A 19,226-nucleotide genomic window follows, 5' to 3' on the forward strand; every position below is an offset into this window, starting at 1 on the left:
AACGATCGCCAGTATGGATTCCGCCAGTGTCGACCCACTGGTGATATTCTGGCTTATGTTACCCATTTATGGACTAATTCAATGGAAAGGTTCGGTGAAACACAAGTAGTTGCTCTGGACATCTCAAAGGCTTTTGATCGTGTTTGGCATAAAGATCTTCTAAACAAGCTTCCATCTTATGGTTTGCCAACTGTTTTTTGTAATTGGTTATCCAGTTTTCTCTCTGGTCACTCACTGAGGTTGATGGTAGATGGCTCTCTGTCTTCTAACTTCTCCACTAAAGCTGGTGTCCCCCAAGGTTCAGTTCTTCCCCCCACTCTTTTCCTCTTGTATATTAATGACCTTCTTCCATTGACTGGAAATTCTATCCATAGTTTTGCCGATGATAACACATTGCATTCCACTTTCCATTTTGAGAAACCTTGTCCTGCTCAATTAGCTTCAACTTCTCGAAAATCTGCTACCAATTCCTTAAATGCTGATCTTCAGGTAATTCTCCAGTGGGGGCAAAGACAACTTAGTTGATTTCAACCCTTCTAAAACTCAGTTTTGTCTTATTTCTCGCAAAAAGGATTCTTCTGCTCCTATGCTTATCTTTAATGACACTCTGATTTCTAGGCAAAATGATATATCTCGTTTTGGGATTACCCTGACTTCTAATCTCTCTTGGCACAAGCACATTACAAATATTGCTTCCTTTGCATCTAAAAAACTTGGTTTTCTCTTTCGCTCTTGGCGTTACTTTTCTTCCAAACAGCTGCTCACTCTGTATAAATCGCAAATCCGCTCTGCCATGGAATATTGTCCCACATCTGGGGTGGTGCCCCCAAAACCTCTCTCAGGCTTCTTGATTCCATTCAGAAGAAGGCAGTTAGGTTAATTAATGATTCATCTCTAACAGAGTCTCTCCGCTCGCTTTCTCATAGATGTACTGTTTTTGCTGCATGCCTCTTCTACAGATACTTCCATGGGCACTGTTCTTCTGAATTGGCTTCTAAAATTCCCGCTCTCTCTTTCAAAGCAGTCCGAACCCATGCTGCCACCAGCCAACATCCATTTACTGTCCAACTTCAAACCCACAGAATCAACTTTTCATTTTCCTCATTTATTCATTCAACTGCCGTTTTCTGGAACAACCTTCCTTCATACGTATTTCCTGAAAATTACACTCTACAAAGTTCAAGTCCAATGTCAACAAATATCTTCTTTCATCTTCTCAACCTCCAACCCAAGCACGGTACTAAGTACTATATGTTCTAATACCTTTCGTGTTTGGGGTTCACATAAAAAAGAAAAAAAAAGTCCTAATGTGGGCTGCTAACTTTCAAAAAACTACAATGTTAGACTTCTTCGGTTTAGTGAAATTCACATGGCATTTTAAGGTCTAAAATAATAAACCGTTTTGGAAATCTTTAATTTGAAATTAAATAATTTTTTAAATTTTCTTGAAAGAAAAATTTAACTTTGAATTAAATAAAAGCTGTAGCTCTTTCAAAGTCCTGTTATTTTCTGAGTTTCTTCAAAACTCCACTTTATATAAATATTAATAATTCTAGCATAAAAAATTATTTTCATAGAATGGAAAATTTTTGTCAATATCGATATTTTAATAATCCCAAAATAAATTTTGTCCTCCTTATATCTCCCCTCATAATTTATCTCCCTTTACTACTATTATTGAAAAACCAAAAGTTTTTTTTTAAAAAAAATAGAAAAGAAATTAATATAACATATATTCCCATAAAAACTTAACTTTTTAAAATTTCAAACTCTAGGTTCCCCAAATAATAAATCCCAATATCATTCCCAAAATTAAAACTACTAATCCTATAATTTTTTTCTCTCCCTAAAACAATTAAATTTGATATCGAGAATAATATCCACCTTAAAAAATCTCCACCTACAATTCTAAAAATTCTTAAAACCAAAATCCCAAAATTCATATTGTCTCTCTCATTGTAACAATTTCCAGGCAAAAACCTATTTTACTTTCATAATAAATAATAACATAACCGAAAAGAGTATCTTGCCGTTAAAACAAAATAAAATAAAAATTATTAAAAAATTATCATCTAATATCATTTCTTCTAAAATTAAATCTTTTGAATAAAACCCTGCTAGAAAAGGATACCCAGATGAAGCCAACCCAGAAATTAACAAACCTCTAGATACAGCAGGGGATACTCTATTTAACCCTCCCACATTTTGTAAATCTTGATTATTTATTATCCCATGAATAACAACTCCAGCATAAAGAAATAATATTGCTTTAAATAAAGCATGCATTATCAAATGAAAATAACACAATTCCAATAACCCAAAAGACAAAGCAATAATTATTACTCTTAATTGTCTTAAAGTTGATAGTGCTATCACATTCTTTAAATCTATCTCAAAACAAGCTCTAGTTCTAGAAAGAAGAGTTCCCATAGATAAAAACAGCACCAATATTCTAAAAAAATAAATCGAATAAGAAGAAATACCCCAGCAGTCACCAAAGTTGATAAATGAACCAAAGCTGAGACAGGAGTAGGAGCAGCCATAGCTGTAGGCAACCATGCAGGAAATGGAACTTGATCTTTGTGACAACAGCAATCAAAATTATATATATCAAAAATTTTAACTCTCTTTTATCTATAAAATTTAAAAATGTTCAATCACCTAAACTTACAAGGCACGCAATTCTCATAAGTAGCCCCACATCCCCAATCTGGTTTGTTAAATACAGTGATCATCCCAGAATTAAAGGAACTGGGTTTTGATAATAAATTACTAAACAATAAGAAACCAACCCCAAGCCATCTAACTTTAATAAGACAAAAAATAAATTATAACTAAAAACAAAAACTTATAGAAAGAACAAGAAAAACTACTAACAAACAAAACTGATTAATTGAATAATCCCCAATTATATAATCCTGTCTATAAATTATCACTCTCCCAGAAATAAGCATAATAAAAGATACAAATAAAACCCCTATATAATCAAAAATAAACACCACTTTAAAATATTTTTTTTTGAACCACCCAACTTTTAAAGAAAAATGTCTCTACCCCCTCTATAAATAATAATATTCCTGTAATGAAAAATACTAAAGAAAAAAATAATACTTTCCCCCATTTCAACAAAATTTTAAAAGAAACCTCTGAGTCCAGAACCCAATATTTTAATAAACTACTTTTGTAAATTAAAAAAATTATTTCAGTCTTCACAATTAAGACAACTAAAATCACTAAATGAAATAAAAGAATTATTATTTCTCGTATCTCAATTCCTTTAATGGAATAACCAGCTATAATTTTACCATGATGGATAATCATGGTAAAATTATTGAAAAATAAAAAAAAGAGTAAACAGCAGAAAAAAAAAACAAACTATTATTAACAATACCGTACTTAAAATCTCCCATCTAGCAATTCTTATTATTAATGTTAGCTCCCGCAAATAAATTAATATTATTCCTAACATTATAATAACCCCTATTATTATTAAAAAAATTACTTTCGAGAATCTCTAATTCAATTAAAATCAGGCTCAATATTATTGTCATTACTCGCAACATTAAATAATTTTTAAATTTACATACTCTTCCAAAACAACAAATTATAAACACTAATAACCCTAAACCTAGTCCCTCCTTCGCAAATTATCATTGGAATAAATATTAAAATCAATCATTCAAATATTCCTACTAAAACATAAACCAATCCAAAAAAAATCCCTAGTATTATCATCTCCAGTCTCAATAGTATTAAAATTACATGTTTAAAACAGAAAATAGAAGAACTAAGCCCAGCAACAAATAACTATTGAACACACTCGAATTATAATTATATTATTAAACTCTAGTATAGTTTAATAAAACATAGGTTTTGTAAGCCTGAGATTAAAATTAGTCAGAAAAATAAATCTTAAATCCCCAAAACTTATTTTTTTAAACTATATTCTGAGATTCTCTTTTCATCAATTCTCTTTGGAGAATTATTCTCTACTTCCCACCATCCTTACTCAGTAATCCTCCTTTTGATTAGAACAGCAATTTTGGCAGGGATTATATCAATGTTCATTCTTAATATATCTTGACTAATGTTTATTCTTTTCCTATTTTTTTTTTTTTGGGTGGGATGTTAGTGTTGTTCATATATATAGCAATCATGTCCCCTAATGAAAATGGTGCCTCCGTAGCCAGGTGGGCAGGAGTAGCAGTGTGTAGCACATGCTTCTTGATTAGACTGGGGTTCAATTCTGTGAGCCACCAAATACGGAGGATGTGGAAAGGTCAGGGAATGACCACTGCATATCCCTGGAGCAATATGGACTTAGTTGCTAATGCTCTTAAAAACCAAATAACAACAACAACCCTAATGAAAAATATTTACTTAAATTTCCTTTTGGGTTTATCTTCTTAGGGGTTATTTTATTATTTTTATCCTCGGAATCATCCCAACAAACAAATTTATTAACCCCCTTTATATCAATAAATTTTTAATTATCTTTATCTCCCTTATTAATTTTAGTAGCTATTTTTTGTTTATAACAATAATTATCTTTTTATTATCAACAATCTCAAAAGGTCACCTATGAAGAATTTATGAAAAAATTCTTCATAGATTTATGAAATCCCATCCATTACTAAAAATTAACAAATCCCCGATTGATTTTCCTTCCCCTTCCAATATTTCTATACTATGAAGATGAGGATCCATGTTAGGGATACTTCTGACAATCCGAATTCTAACTGGAATTTTTTTAGCAATCCATTTCTCAGGAGATTTAACCCTAGCTTTTTCTTCAATTTCCTATATCATACGAGATGTTAATATAGGGTTTATTATCCGAGCAGCCCACGCAAACGGAGCTAGCCTTATATTTATCTCCCTTTATATCCACGCAGCACGAGGAATTTACAAATCTTTTTTAAAAATAGAAACTTGATCAGTAGGAGTAATTATTCTAATGTTTCTATATTAACTGCTTTCTTAGGATATGTTTTACCATGAGGACAAATATCTTATCGAGAAGCCACAGTAATTACTAACCTATCAGCTATTCCATATATTGGGACAGAAATAGTAACATGATTCTGAGGGGGATTAGTGTTGAAAACCCAACTTTAACTCGGTTTTTCACCTTCCATTTTGTTCTCCTATTTATTTTAATTGCCCTAACAATCATCCATCTTATATTTCTTCATTTGTCAGGATCGTCCAATCCTATTAACAGTTCAAGAAAAACTGAGATAATTTCATTCTCCCCGTATTTTATTTCCAAAGATTTAATCACCTTAATCTTCCCATTGTTCTTAATTTTTGTTTCCCTAATTTTTCCTTACTCCTTAATAGATCCTGAAAATTTTCTCCCAGCAAACCTGTTAGTTACTTCTACTCATATTCAACCAGAATGATATTTTCTTTTCGCCTATTCTATCCTTCGTTCCATTCCTAACAAGCTTGGAGGATTATTGTCCTAGTGATATCAATTGGAATTCTTTTTTTTTTACCATTTACGAACACAAATATGAGTAAATTCACCATTTCTCCCATCCTCAAAAGTTATGTTTTGATATTTAATTGCTATTATTTTGATCCTGACTTGAATTGGTGCCTACCCAGTAGAGCCCCCTTTTATTGACATTGGTCAAATTACCACAATACTATATTTCCTTTCTTATTTTTCTTTCTATTTTCAGAAAAATATTGAATACTCTTATTTAAAAAAAAATTTCATCTAATAATCTTTATACTGCTTGAATTTAATTATCAAAAACAATAAGTATAAACACCAAAATAAATAAAATTCAATACTACTGGCAATAAACAAAGCCAAGCAACCATCATCAGTTTATCATAACGGTAACAAGGAAATCTACCCTGAACCCAAATAAAAACTGATAAGAATAAAATTTTCAAGAAAATTAGCTCTCCACCCCCTAAAAATAACATACCGCTGACAGCTCTCAAAAATATAATACAGGCGGGCCTCGGTTAACACGATTAATTTGTCTTGCAAGCGCATTGCGCAAAACGGAAATGCGTTAATTGAATATAATAACCAATAGGAAAAATTATAATTGGTCCTTGACCTTCTGGAATGTCCATAAAGAATTTTAAAAATACCTTTTAAATAACTTTTTAACTGTATATAATGTAAAAGATAATGAAAGTAATTATGGAATTAAATGTTTATTGCATAAAACAGCGTTTCTTAAACTGTGCGCTACGGAATATTTTAAATTTTCTAGGGAAACAGCGATACTTGACATCTGTTGGACACCGCGCGAACTACTAGTTCGAGGTAGTTCACAGTTTCAGCATTTCTTATTAAGTTGTTTGGACCTAACCACTAAATGAAACTGTTAAGTATTTCTTTTGGTCTGGGTGTGCCTTGAAAAAATTACTGAGACATTCAAGGCGCCGTGAACCGAGAAACTTTGGGAACCTCTGACGTAAAATACACAATGAAGAAATTACTGTTGCGGAAATATTTGAACAGTATTGACTTTCTCTTTTCATCACTCAATTTCTGATAGTCGACAACAATCTTCTCTGGGCCCTGGCGAAATAAATATCGTAGAGAACATCAAACCTTTTGTTTGAGGTTCTATGCGATACGAAAGATTTCATCTAATTCTTTTACTGTTATCTCCTTTGTGGTAACATTTTCATCTGGCTCATTTAAAAATTTGAATTTTTAAATGAGCCAGATGAAAATTTGCATTTAAAAATTTGAATTTTTAAATGCAAGTCTGCATTGACTTTATTAGCAGGAGACAAACACATCTTCTGATGGTTGATGGAACACACTGAGGCGGGCAGCAGGCAAACATTTGTTTATTGACCGTACGACTCGCAGTAAGCTTAACGTGCTATTCAAATCTTTTTCAACTATTGCATAAAAAAAAAAAAGGTCGCGTTAACTGGAAATTTGCATTGTGTAAAGTGAAAAGTGGTATCATTTTTCAAATAGCGTTAACTGAATATCGCGTTAATCAAACTCGTGTTATGTGAGGCCTAGCTGTATTTGAATATTCAGCTAAAAAAAATTATAGCAAACCCATCCTCTCTATACTCTACATTGAACTCTGACACTAATTCCAATTCCCCCCCTCAGCAAAATCAAACGGAGCCTGGTTAGTCTCAGCTAGACAAATTAAACCTCATACCAAAAATAAAGGCAAAAAATAAAAATCTATTAATTTCCTAATTTACAAACTCTATCCCACCTAATGAAAAAAATTACTCCCACTACCAACCAAATTATTCTGACTTCATAAGAGACTGTTTGAGCTACAGAATGATATCTTCCTAATAAAGAATACTTTGAATTTGGAGATCACCCAGCTAACATAATTGGGAAAACACAATCTTGATAAACAATAAAATTCTAAATTCAAAATCTATCCCCCGTCCATAGGGTATATTATCCATATTATTAAAGCTAATTCCATCCCTTCAACCGGTCTATAATAATATACTAAAATTTTTTTATTTTCACAAAAGTTTGTTCCTTCCAAAATAACTTCACCCCATCAGAAATTGGTTCGAATAAGCCAATAACCCCTACTTTATTGGATCCCTTTCGAATTTGAATATATCCTAAAATTTTTTGTTCAATTAAAGTCAAAAATGCTACCCTCACTAACACACCCACTACTAAAATTAAAAAAATAGTACCCTCAATATCTTAAAAAGATTTTCTCTATAAATGGATCTTAAACCCAATGTAATTCCTGCCATTTTTAAACCCATTGAGGAAAACCTCTCCTTTAAATTCTAAATCTAAGCATATTAACATTTAATTTAAATCTCCATAAACTTAAAAAAAAATAATTTTATTAATTTGGCCCTTTCGTACTAAAATTAATTTACTTCTAGTATAGATAGAATCCAACCTGGCTCACACCGATTTGAACTCAAATCATGTAAAAATTTAAAAGTTGAACAGACTCACCTTTAAAGCTCTCTTGTGCCTTAAAGTTATTTTAATTCAACATCGAAGTAGTAACCTTATTCATCAATATGGTTTCTCCAAATAAATTACACTGTTACCCCTACGGTAGCTTTTCCAAATTTATTAATATAGATCAATTTCTCCAACCAAATTGTTTCCCAATTATAACAAAGCTTTTTTTTGTTTACCACCCCAGTAAAATTAAACTTCATTTACCACAAGAAAATAAATTTCGTCACTAAATTTATTTAATAAAGCTTGATAGGGTCTTATCGTCCCATATTCACTTCATTGCATTTTTACAATGATTTAAATTTCAAAAATTAATAATAAAAAGTCTTTATCCCTCAAACCTTTCATTCCAGTCCTCAATTAAGACTAATGATTATGCTACCTCCACACAGTTAAAATACGACGGCTTTTAAACTCATCAGTGAGCAGGCCAAACTTTTTTTCCTGCCCAAAACAAGTGGATAAAAAATTTGCTGAGTTCTCTAGTATTATTTCCAGTAAACAGTTTCCGTTGAAATTTCAATTTTTATTCTAATCCAGTTTTCTATTTATTTTTACATTATATTCATTTTAAGTAAAATACTATCAAAACCTTTTCTTTAAAAAAATTTATTAGTAATTTTTTTTATTATTACATACTTTATTACTATTAAACCAACAGCAAATAAAATTATCTAATCCTATAAAAGGTTTTTATTGCTAATCCAATAAAAACTTAAATTTAATCTAAAATCAAATAAATTTTGAACCAGATATCAAATAAATTGAATAGCATTTCACTGCTAATAAAATTTTTTTTCTATCACATTACAACGTAAAAATTAATTTTATTAGCTCTTTATTTTTTGGGATAAATGTATTTTTTTTCTTATAGTAAAATCATGATACAAAAGGTAAATACACACTTTTTCTGAAATTATATTAAACCTTTTCAATTTATTAACATCAAAATATTTCTTTCCATACATGAAAAACTTATTTAAACCCCAATATTTGGAATTTTAAGAAATTTTTTACATTTTCATAGTAATCGAAATGTTCTTAGAACTTCCTTTCCCTAGGAGCACCTTCCGGTGCTCCTAGGGAAAGGAAGTTCTGGCTGGTTATGGTCATAGTTTTTGCAGCGTAGGAGGAATAAGGTTAAGCCGTCTTGTCCCGAGGGGAGCATTTCTATACGCTTGCCATGGTCTGGTGGTCTAAAAACTTGGATACAATAATTGTCCTGCATGTTTTTTTTTTTTTAAGAAAACCCCAAACACGAGAGGTATTAGAACCTATAGTACTGTGCTTGGGTTGGAGGTTGAGAAGGCGAAAGAAGATATTTGTTGACATTAGATTTGAACTTCTGAAGACTAATTTTCAGGAAATACATATGAAGGAAGGTTGTTCCAGAAAACGGAAGTTGAATGAATAAACAAGGAAGATAAAAAGTTGGTTCTGTGAGTTTGAAGTTGGACCTCAGTGAGCGTTCAGAGAGAAAACTGGATAACGAATTACAAAAACCAGTTGGCAAACCATAAGATGGAAGCTTGTTTAGAAGACCTTTATACCAAACACAACTGAAAAGCCTTTGGGATGTCAAGAGCAACTGCTTGTGTTTCACTGAATTTTTTCCATTCAATTTGTCCATAAATGGGTAACATAAGCCAGAATATCACCAGTGGATCGACACTGACAGAATCCATACTGGCAATCGTTGATCAGACGGAAGGTTTCTAGGTAGTTTAAGAGTTGGCAGTTAATTGATTTCTCCATTACTTTAGAAAGAATAGAAGTAATTGCAATGGGACGATAATTGGAAAGATAAATTGCAAGCAGAATAAAAAACACCTTTTGGAATTAGAAAGTGAAAAAAGGCAGCAAAGAACAGGGAGATAAGTTCAGGAGCACAGGTTTTGAGAACAAGTGGAGAAATACTATCAGGACCTGGAGTTTTCTTAGCATCAAGATTCATCAAAATCCTTCTGACATCCTTTTGACAGAAGACCACAGGAGGCATTCAATGGAGCATGTTGGGAATGATGGGATGTGTTTTACCAAGATCATTAATACATCAGTTGGAAGAGAAATGGGATGCTAGCAGGTCAGCTTTATCCTTGGCTGAAGTGACAACAGAATCATCTGGTTTTGACAGTGGTGGGAGCAGATATAGGAAAAAGTTGTGGCCAATAGCTTTGGCAAGAGACCATAATGCTCAGCTACCATTAGGGCAAGAAGCAAGTTTTCTACTCTTAGCCTGTTTACAATCTAGTTTGGACTGATTAATGACTGCTTTACAATTGTTGTGAGCTTTGGTGTAGGCAGAAAATGAAACTGAAGAATTGGAAACAAGCCAATTACAATATGCAATGTTCTTCTCTTGAACAGCCTTACACATTTATTGGAAAACCAAAGTTTAGATAAAGGACGAGATTTTAAAGTGGTGTGTGTGTGTGTGTGTGTGGAATAAAGGATTCCATTTCTACAAGAATAATTTCAGTGATACGATCTGAGAAAACGTCAGAAGTTTTGAAACAGTAATCCGACCAAGGAAAATAAGGAAAGAAATCTCGCTGGTTATCCCATTTTGCATTCTTGTAATGCCAAACAACATGAGGTTGGGAATAGCCATGAGATAAAGGCTCCATTGGAGAAGAGACAATCACTAAGTTGTGATCTGAGGTACCTAAAGGACCACTCACTTCGACCGTGTACTTAGACGGGTTGTTTATGAGAAAAAGATCAAGGATGTTGGCTGTATATGGTTAGGATTGTCTGGTATTCTTGTAGGTAAATGAACAATCTGTGCAAGGGCATTAAAAATTGCAAAAGCCTCAGCATCTCGACCAGCTGGATCAGTGTGACTAGAAAACGGAAGCCAGCTGGAGTTGGGAACGTTAAAATCACCAAGGAAAATTACTTCGCTTTTAGGAAAGTTGGACTGGAGAAAGTCAAGTTGCAAAGAGAAGTCAGAGCTCCAAGTGATTAGTGGAGTTTGGAGAACAGTAGAGACAACAGATGAATTTGACACAGAGGTAGAAAGATTTTAAGCCAGAGAAGATCGAAAAGAGGAGATTCCAAATTACCAAGTCTCTGACACGGAATATCGGAATGGACATATGCACAAATACCACCTTTGAGGTGAAAGGAATCATACAGCGAATAATTTGGGCAACTGAGATAAACAGTAGTTGAATCAACCAATAACTGAGATTCTGTCAGAAAAGTACATGGGGTTTGGCAGACTGCAAGTGGAAATGGATATCATTGAGATTAGAATTGAGACCACATATATTTGTGAAATGAACTAGGAAGTGTTTAGGAGGTTTAGATCTTTTCTCAGATAAGCTTACTCTATTAGTTTGACAATTCGTGGTGTATTCAATAGTAAGAAAAAGTGGGGGAACTACTGTATGAAGTAATGAAATTTTTGGATGTGGCATACATGTGGTAAAAATATACTCAGATCCTTGACATAACGTGGCCTCGACAATCATCCCCCCCTTGCATGTACACTATTCAGACTCACTGCAGTCACTATCTGGCAGAGTAGAGGTTGGAAGATTATACACTAGCTGATCAGGAAGCCTCCTAAAGAGTTACCAATAGGTTTGGTCTGGTGTTCTAACTAGCGGCCGGCCTGCGAGCACTGTTTTAGATCTGTACTCTCAAAATGTAAATAAGATTGGATCTCGCCATGATGTTCATCATAACCTCAAAAGTCATCTGCATACATTTCTTGATGGAATATATGCATCATATGTCACTAGTAATGCCAATGCTAAACTGCCCAGATAATGCAATGATTTTAATTCTACAGCATAGCAATTGTCTGTGTAATGAGTTGCCCTGGTATTGTCCAACTTTCAAAGAGTTGTCTTCTGTAGAAGGTTAATGACCATTTGTTTAAAAGATGACTGCTATGACAGATTGTTTTAAGACTAAGTCGTAATTTTGTCTGCATGTTATCACTAGGAACCACCTACTATATGATAAGGTCCCAAGTGATAACATGCAGACAGAATTCATCAGTTGTAAACTCTTCCATGTTTTTCATGTGTATTAAATCAGTTTTCAAAAATTTTAGTATAGCTAAAGTTGTCTGTTTGAAAGCATTAGCATTAGCATTAGTAGAGGCATTTGATGCAAGAAAGCAAGCTTATGCAGCATCAGCCAAAAAAAAAAAAAAAAAAAAAGTAACATAAATAAATAAAAATAACCACTTCCACTTCACCCCTCTGTTCGTTCGAAATACCTGTCCAGCTGAGCCTTAAACTTATTTAGGCTATCAACTTCCACGACAAGGGATGGAAGTCTGTTCCACCCACCAACCACCCGCTGGCTAAAGGCAAATTTCCGCACATCTATCCTACATCTGTCTTTCCTCAATTTGAATTTATGCCCTCTCAGGTGATTTTTCTGAGCTAGAGGAAGAATCCCATCAGCATTGAGCATGCTCAAACCATTCAAGGCTTTGTACACCTCTATCAGATCACCCTGCTGGTGCCTAGTTTCCAGACACTGTAATTTGCAAAACTTAAGCCTTTCTTCGTAAGAGAACCCCTTTGTCCCATTCACCAATCTAGTTGCCCTTCTCTGTACTCGTTCCAGCAGCTCTACATCCTTCCTGAAATGAGGCCTCCAGGCCTGTATACAGTACTCTAGGTGTGGCCTGACCATTGCCTTATACAAGGGAATAATCACCTCCTTATCCCTGCTAGAAAAATTCCTATATATCATTGACAATACACCATGAGCTACTCTTGCAGCTCGTCTGCACTGCTCAGAGAACTTCATATCTGCCTGCACCACCACCCCCAGGTCCCTTTCATTCTCTACCACTGTCAGTGTAGTACCACAGAGTTGATACGTTGCTCTGGGGTTGCTGTTTCCCATATGTAGTACTTTACATTTGTCAATGTTAAACTTCATTTGCCACCTCGAAGCCCATCTGCTCAACCTTTCCAAATCCTGTTGCAGCAGCATAGTGTCAGTAGTGTCCTTGACAACCCTGCCAACCTTCGTATCGTCTGCAAACTTGGACATTAAGCCTGATATACCATCATCAATATCATTTATAAATACAGAAAACAATAAAGGCCCCAATACTGAACCCTGAGGGACTCCACTAATAACATTAGTCCACGATGAGCAGTGTCCATTGATTACCACTCTCTGTCTTCTCCCCCTCAACCACCCCTTTATCCATAGCAGCAACTTGCCTCCAATGCCACACTGCTCCAATTTGTGCAGCAGTCTTCCATGTGCAACAGTATCAAAAGCCTTTCTAAGATCCAAGTATATAATATCAAAGTTATTCCCTGCATCCAGTTCTTTTGTGACTGCATCATAGTATCCAATCAAATTGGTCAGGCAAGACTTCCCCTTAACAAAACCATGCTGTGTCCTAGCTATAACTGAAGTCTTGTCTAGATGATCCTGCAGTGCTTCTTTCACCAGTGCCTCCATTAATTTTCCGGGAACAGAAGTTAAACTCACAGGTCTATAATTACTTGTGTCAGCCTTTGATCCCCCTTTGTGAATTGGGGTCACATTTGCACATCTCCAGTCAATGGGTACCTCCCCTGAGTCCAAGGAAGCTCTCATAATTATGGCTAAGGGTTTGCTTACCTCCTTTGCTGCCTCCTTTAATATAACTGGATAGATCCCAGTAGTGCAATACCAGGCAACTCATTACAAAGGCAAGTTTGTTTTGGTGTGAGAATTAAGACCATTGCATTATCCAGGCAAACTTGGTATAATGCAATGCTTAAATTCTGTTTCCTACAAAAACATATGAAATGACAAAATGGTCAAATGTTTACAAGTGTAAATAAAATCAGTGGTTTGTGCTTACTATTTATTGAAATAGCTTCTCTAAAACTGCTCATCCATTAGGTTTACCTGTAAAATCCAGAAAAGTTTCAAATCTGGCACCTCTCATTCCCTGAGGGTGCTGGATTTTAAAGAGGATTGTGATATTATATTCTATTATGTTAATTAAACCATAATTCAAACTTTTGAAATGCTCTTGATGGCCAAGTCTAGGTAGCAGGGCCATTGACTCAGCATTTCTGAAGAGTACAAAGTCTGCAAGTATCTTTCTTGAAGCAAATATTCTGTACAGGTGATCAATCGTACACCTCTATTTTACTACACTATATAGTGATAGTAGAATTTAATTTCTAGTCCAGTGTGGACTTTCTGCTGCTTTTTTTGATAAACTTCTGTTTTCTGCCCAATTTTTTATTTTCCAAAAAAACTCATATTTGTTTGACTATTTTTGTCCCAGAATCTCTTACTTTCCTCCTTAATTTCCTCCTTTCAATGTCTTTTTAGTCATTTTTGCATGTGTGCCACTTTCTTCATGTCTGTTGTCCATCTGTCTGTTGCATTTAGGAACTGCAGTCCCAGTGGATGGATTTTCATGAAATTTTACTTAGTTCTTTTAGAAAGATTTGTGAGAAGCCCTCCCAAATTAAATTAAAATTAAACAAACAGAAATCTGGCCATTATTTCTTTTTTCCTTTACTGTATATATGAGGGAAAAAGGAGTTAATGAATTAAACCAATGAATTTCATTGGTCTTATGCACTATTGGCAGCTTTAGACAGTCCATCCTGCACATTTTCATTGCATTGTTGTGCACAACTGGTAAAGTGGTGGGGGGGATTGAATGTGCCTGAGATGAGATGTAATGCACTGTGTACATTAACTAATTTGTTCAAAGTTAAAACTTGACAGCTATGCCATGTGTAATAACAACTAATACATATTTTGGTGAATGTGAAAATTAGACTTAAATCCATCACTTTTCTTCCCTGAAATTGAGCATTGTACCAAACATTGGAAAATTTTCTTAGGCAAAAAGATGCATTCATATGCTGAAAAGATACTCATTTTTCTTGGAAAAAATTTGGTGTTTATCCTCTTTTTCAGAACCCTCCAGAAATATTGCTACACCATTCTGTCAGTTTGTGTGCAGGTGTCAAGAAAAAATTACATGGAATAATTGACCAAAAATATACTGTTACTACACAACAATCCCCTAAAAAAGATTATCAGAGTGACTGAGAAAATTTGCCATGTTCTTTTGTGAAATCATTCAGACTTGTTCTTTTCACTGTGTTCAGGGCTGAAGTGTTCTTTTCATGGTTATTACTTTCCTGTTGATGTGATTTCTGAGACTAAATCATGTGTTTTAGTAGCAAAAATGTTTTTAGTCTGAACGAATGCCTGTCCAGCTCTGCCTTAAATTTATTTAAGGCAGAGCTGGACAGGCCTTAAATAAATTTAAGATATACCTTCATCTGCCTTAAATTTATTTAAGGCAGAGCTAGACAGGCATTTGGAACCGCTGGCTAAAGGCAAATTTCCGCACATCTATTCTACAACTGTCTTTTCTCAATTTGAATCTTTGCCCCCTCAGGTTCTTAATCTGAGCAAGAGGAAGAATCCTATCAGCATTCAGCTTGCTCAACCCATTCAAGGCCTTATACACCTCAATCAGATCACCTCGCAGGTGCCTACTCTCCGGGCACTGCAATTTCCAGAACTTAAGCCTTTTTTGGTAAGAGCACCCCTTTGTTCCCCTCACCAATCTCATTGCCCTTCTTTGTACTTGTTCTAGCAACTCTACATCCTTCCTAAAATGAGGCCTCCTGACCTGTACACAGTACTCTAGGTGTGACCTGACCATTGCACTCTACAACAGGATAATCACCTTCCTGGCCCTGCTAGCAAAATTCCTATGTCATTGACAAGACTCCGTGACCTGCCCTGGCAGCCTGTCTGCACTGTTCAGCAAATTTCATCTTTGACTGCACAATTACCCCCCATGTCTTTTTCACTTTCCACTTCCCCGAGTGTAGTACCACACTGTTGGTACGTTTCTCTTGGGTTATTGCTACCCATATGTGGTACTTTGCATTTGTCAATGTTAAACTTCAGTAGCCACTTCTCAGCCCATTTGCCCAAATTGTCTAGATCCCATTGGAGTCACATACTGTCTTTACTGTCATTAATAACCCTGCCAACCTTTGTATCATCTGCAGATTTGGACATTAAGCCTGATATACCTTCATCAATATCATTAATGAATACACAAAACAACAATGGGCCCAGCAACCCTGGGGAACTCCACTAATAACCTTTGTCCATGAAGAGCAGTGTCCATTGATTACCACTCTCTGTTGTCTCCCACTCAACCATCCCTTTATCCCATGTAGCAGTTTACCCTTAATGCTATACCTCTCCAATTTGTACAGCAGTCTTCCATGTGCAACAGTATCAAAAGCTTTCCTGATATCGAAGTATATGATATCAAAATTATTTATGACATTCAGTTTCTTTGTGACCACATCATAGTATCCAATTAAGTTGGTCAGGCAAGACCACCCTTTAAGAAACCTGTGCTGTATCTTAACTATTACTGCAGTGTTGTCTAGATGGTCCTGCAATGCTTCTTTAACCAGTGGCTCCATTATTTTCCCTGGAACACAAGTTAAATTAACAGATCTGTAATTACTTGTCACCTTTTGAACCCTCTTTGTGAATTGGTGATACATTTGCACACCTCCAGTCCATGGGGACCTCCCCTGAGTCCAAGGAAGCTCTCAAAATTATGGCTAAGGGTTTGCTTACTTCCTTTTGCTACCTCCTTTAATATAACTGGATAGATTCCATCCACCTTCCTTATGTTTAACTTCAACAATTTCTCCTCCACTTTGTTCTCAGTTAATACAAAATCACTTATCTCCCTGTTAGTTTGATAAACTTCTGGCATTACCTTCATTGAATAACTCCTCATGGGTGACTGGATGCAAAATACTCATTCAATTTATCAGCTACATATAAGTTCATTAACAGGATTATGATATGCGGTATAATTTTATATTGTTGCTATTCAGAGTTTGTATTTTTATTTGATGAATACAAATAAAATTCACACAATTTCCCCCGCTTACTTTTTTGAATTTTTTTTTTTTTTTTCGAGAGGGTTTTACTTAGTTCATTTAGCATGTTATTAATATTTCATGTGAACGTTATTCCTATTTTTCAGTGTTTTAATTATATTTCCTTACTCTGCAAGCAAAACTGTTTATTTGTAATAAATATTTTTCTAGACATTCTTATTAATAATGCTGGTATTCTGCGGGATAAATCATATTTGAAAATTTCACAGGAGGACTGGGGTAAGTGAATGAAATATTTATACATTCAATTGTTAATTTAAATATGTATATTGATATTATTAGAAAGTGCTGTATTATTAATTTTTATTATGGGGTCTCACTGATACAGAGTAGCTGTAGGGAAATTGCTAGCTTTGCCACATTTTTAATCATTTGGAATAAAAGTAGTCCATCAGATATGATGGGGGGTAAAGTTTAGATTTATAGAATTTATACATTCCCCCAAAAGTTCCACCCCCCCATTGTGGCAATCAATTTATTTAAAATCATTTTTCTTGTAAAAAAGTTAGTAATCACTCAAATGATTTTTGATCATTGTTAATAAATACAATCTATACTCAGCCTTGTATCAGGGGATCCCATTGAAAATTAAGTGGTCTGTTTTGCATTTGCATTGTTTTATATCAGCAATGCAATTCTTAAGTGTATGAATATATTGTGCACATCATGTAAGTAATCATTTCTTAATGTGTGTGTATGTATTAATAAATTGTTTTAAAATATAAAATTTTTTCATTCTCACTTATTTCTGATTTATTTCCCACATTTTGCTGTATTTCTGAGTTGAATTACAATATTTTTCATTGTTGAGAAGGTCATATTTCTTTATAACTAAATTTTTCTATAACGAACTTTTTCAAGCAAATTATTGATTTTGTTATATAGAGGTCTGACTGTATGTCAGATAATACAAGTTCATTTGATTTTCTTCCTCTTCATCACTGCTAAGTACAATATCTTCACCTTCTGAACTTTCTTCTGCAGCATCTAGATTTTGTGTATATCTTCTGCTCTCTTTAAAAAAATCAGTAATCTAGGTTTGTTTGCTTTTGCTTGAAAGATCTTTGTAAATTTTTAAGTTTAAGCTTTTTTATATTGCTTTCCAATATACCTGTAATGTATTTTTATTTACACCTTTCATTGTATGAAGGGCGACTCTGTAGCCAGGTGGGAAGGAGCAGCAGTGCGTAACACATGCTTCTTGATTAGACTGGGGTTCGATCCCATCACCACTAAATACGGAGGATGCGGAAAGGTCAGGGAATGACCACCGCATATTCCCGGAGCAATATGGCCTTAGTTGCTAATGCTCCTAAAAACCAAATAACATAACTAACAATCATTGTACGAGGATTAGAGGATCTGTAAACTAGCATAGGTTTTATGTAATCTCTTGATGCATTACTGCACATAAGTAACGTTACACTATCTTTTGATGCCTTAAAACCTGGTGCAGTTTTCTCATTTTTTGAAATAAATGTTCTGTTGGACATTTTTGTCCACCAAAGACCTGTCTCTTTGGCATTGAAAAATTGATGTAGTGTGTATCTGCGCTCTTCAATAATTTTTTTTTGAAATTCCTGTGCATGTTTTTTGGCATCTTCATTATCAGCTGATTCACTTTCCCCTTGAATTCTTATGTCATGTAATGAGAAGTGGTTTTTAAATTGCTGAAACCGATCTTTACTGCCAACAAACTCTGGGTTAACAGAAGATTCTCCATTTTCTTTTAAATGGTTATAAATTTTTAGTGCCTTTTGTTTAATTACATTGCCATCTAATGGGATCTGTTTTTTTACTGCTATCGTCAATCCAAATACTCAGTGCTTTTCCATTTTCTCAATTATTGGTGCTCGGGGAGTTGTTGTCATATTTGTGGGATTGAAAGATCCTGTAAGATCCTCATTTTTCTTTAGGGACTGGATTGTTGCTTCACTTAAATTTAAACTTTTTGCAATGCATGGTACCTTCCCCCTTTTTTTAAGACAATCCAAAATTCATATCTTTGATTCTAGAGAAATAAAGTTTCTTTTGAGCGGTGCTTTTTTACTTTCCTTAGGCATAATTTAGAGCTGGAATTTGATTCACAACAAAAATTATTCCAATATGGTTCTTAAGAACAAAGTTTAGTAATACATACCCAGAAAAAAGTTTTTAAATGATCAAATAAAAGCCAAAATAACCTTACAAAAATCTTAAAAGTCAGGAACTGCATGCTTAGAAGGCACAGTTTTTTTTTTTTTTTTTTTTTGGTCTCAAACAAGCATAAGTTCAATAGCACAAAACGTAACACGGGGATTTCCCAATAA

At 34.3% G+C, this 19,226-nt stretch overlaps 1 protein-coding gene across 1 annotated transcript in view; it reads left to right on the forward strand.

Moving 5' to 3' along the window:
- The window catches only part of Mfe2 (peroxisomal Multifunctional enzyme type 2), a 741,845-nt gene that overhangs the window by 101,349 nt on the left and 621,270 nt on the right, over positions 1–19,226 (forward strand). Inside the window, exon 5 of the mRNA XM_090372984.1 lies at positions 17,068–17,136. Coding sequence (XP_090229110.1) covers positions 17,068–17,136 — 69 coding nt within the window. The remainder of the gene's footprint in view (positions 1–17,067; positions 17,137–19,226) is intronic.

The sequence above is a fragment of the Mastigoproctus giganteus genome, chromosome 4 (assembly GCF_048544385.1).
Source record: "Mastigoproctus giganteus isolate SK-2022 chromosome 4, ASM4854438v1, whole genome shotgun sequence".
NCBI lineage: Eukaryota > Metazoa > Arthropoda > Arachnida > Uropygi > Thelyphonidae > Mastigoproctus > Mastigoproctus giganteus.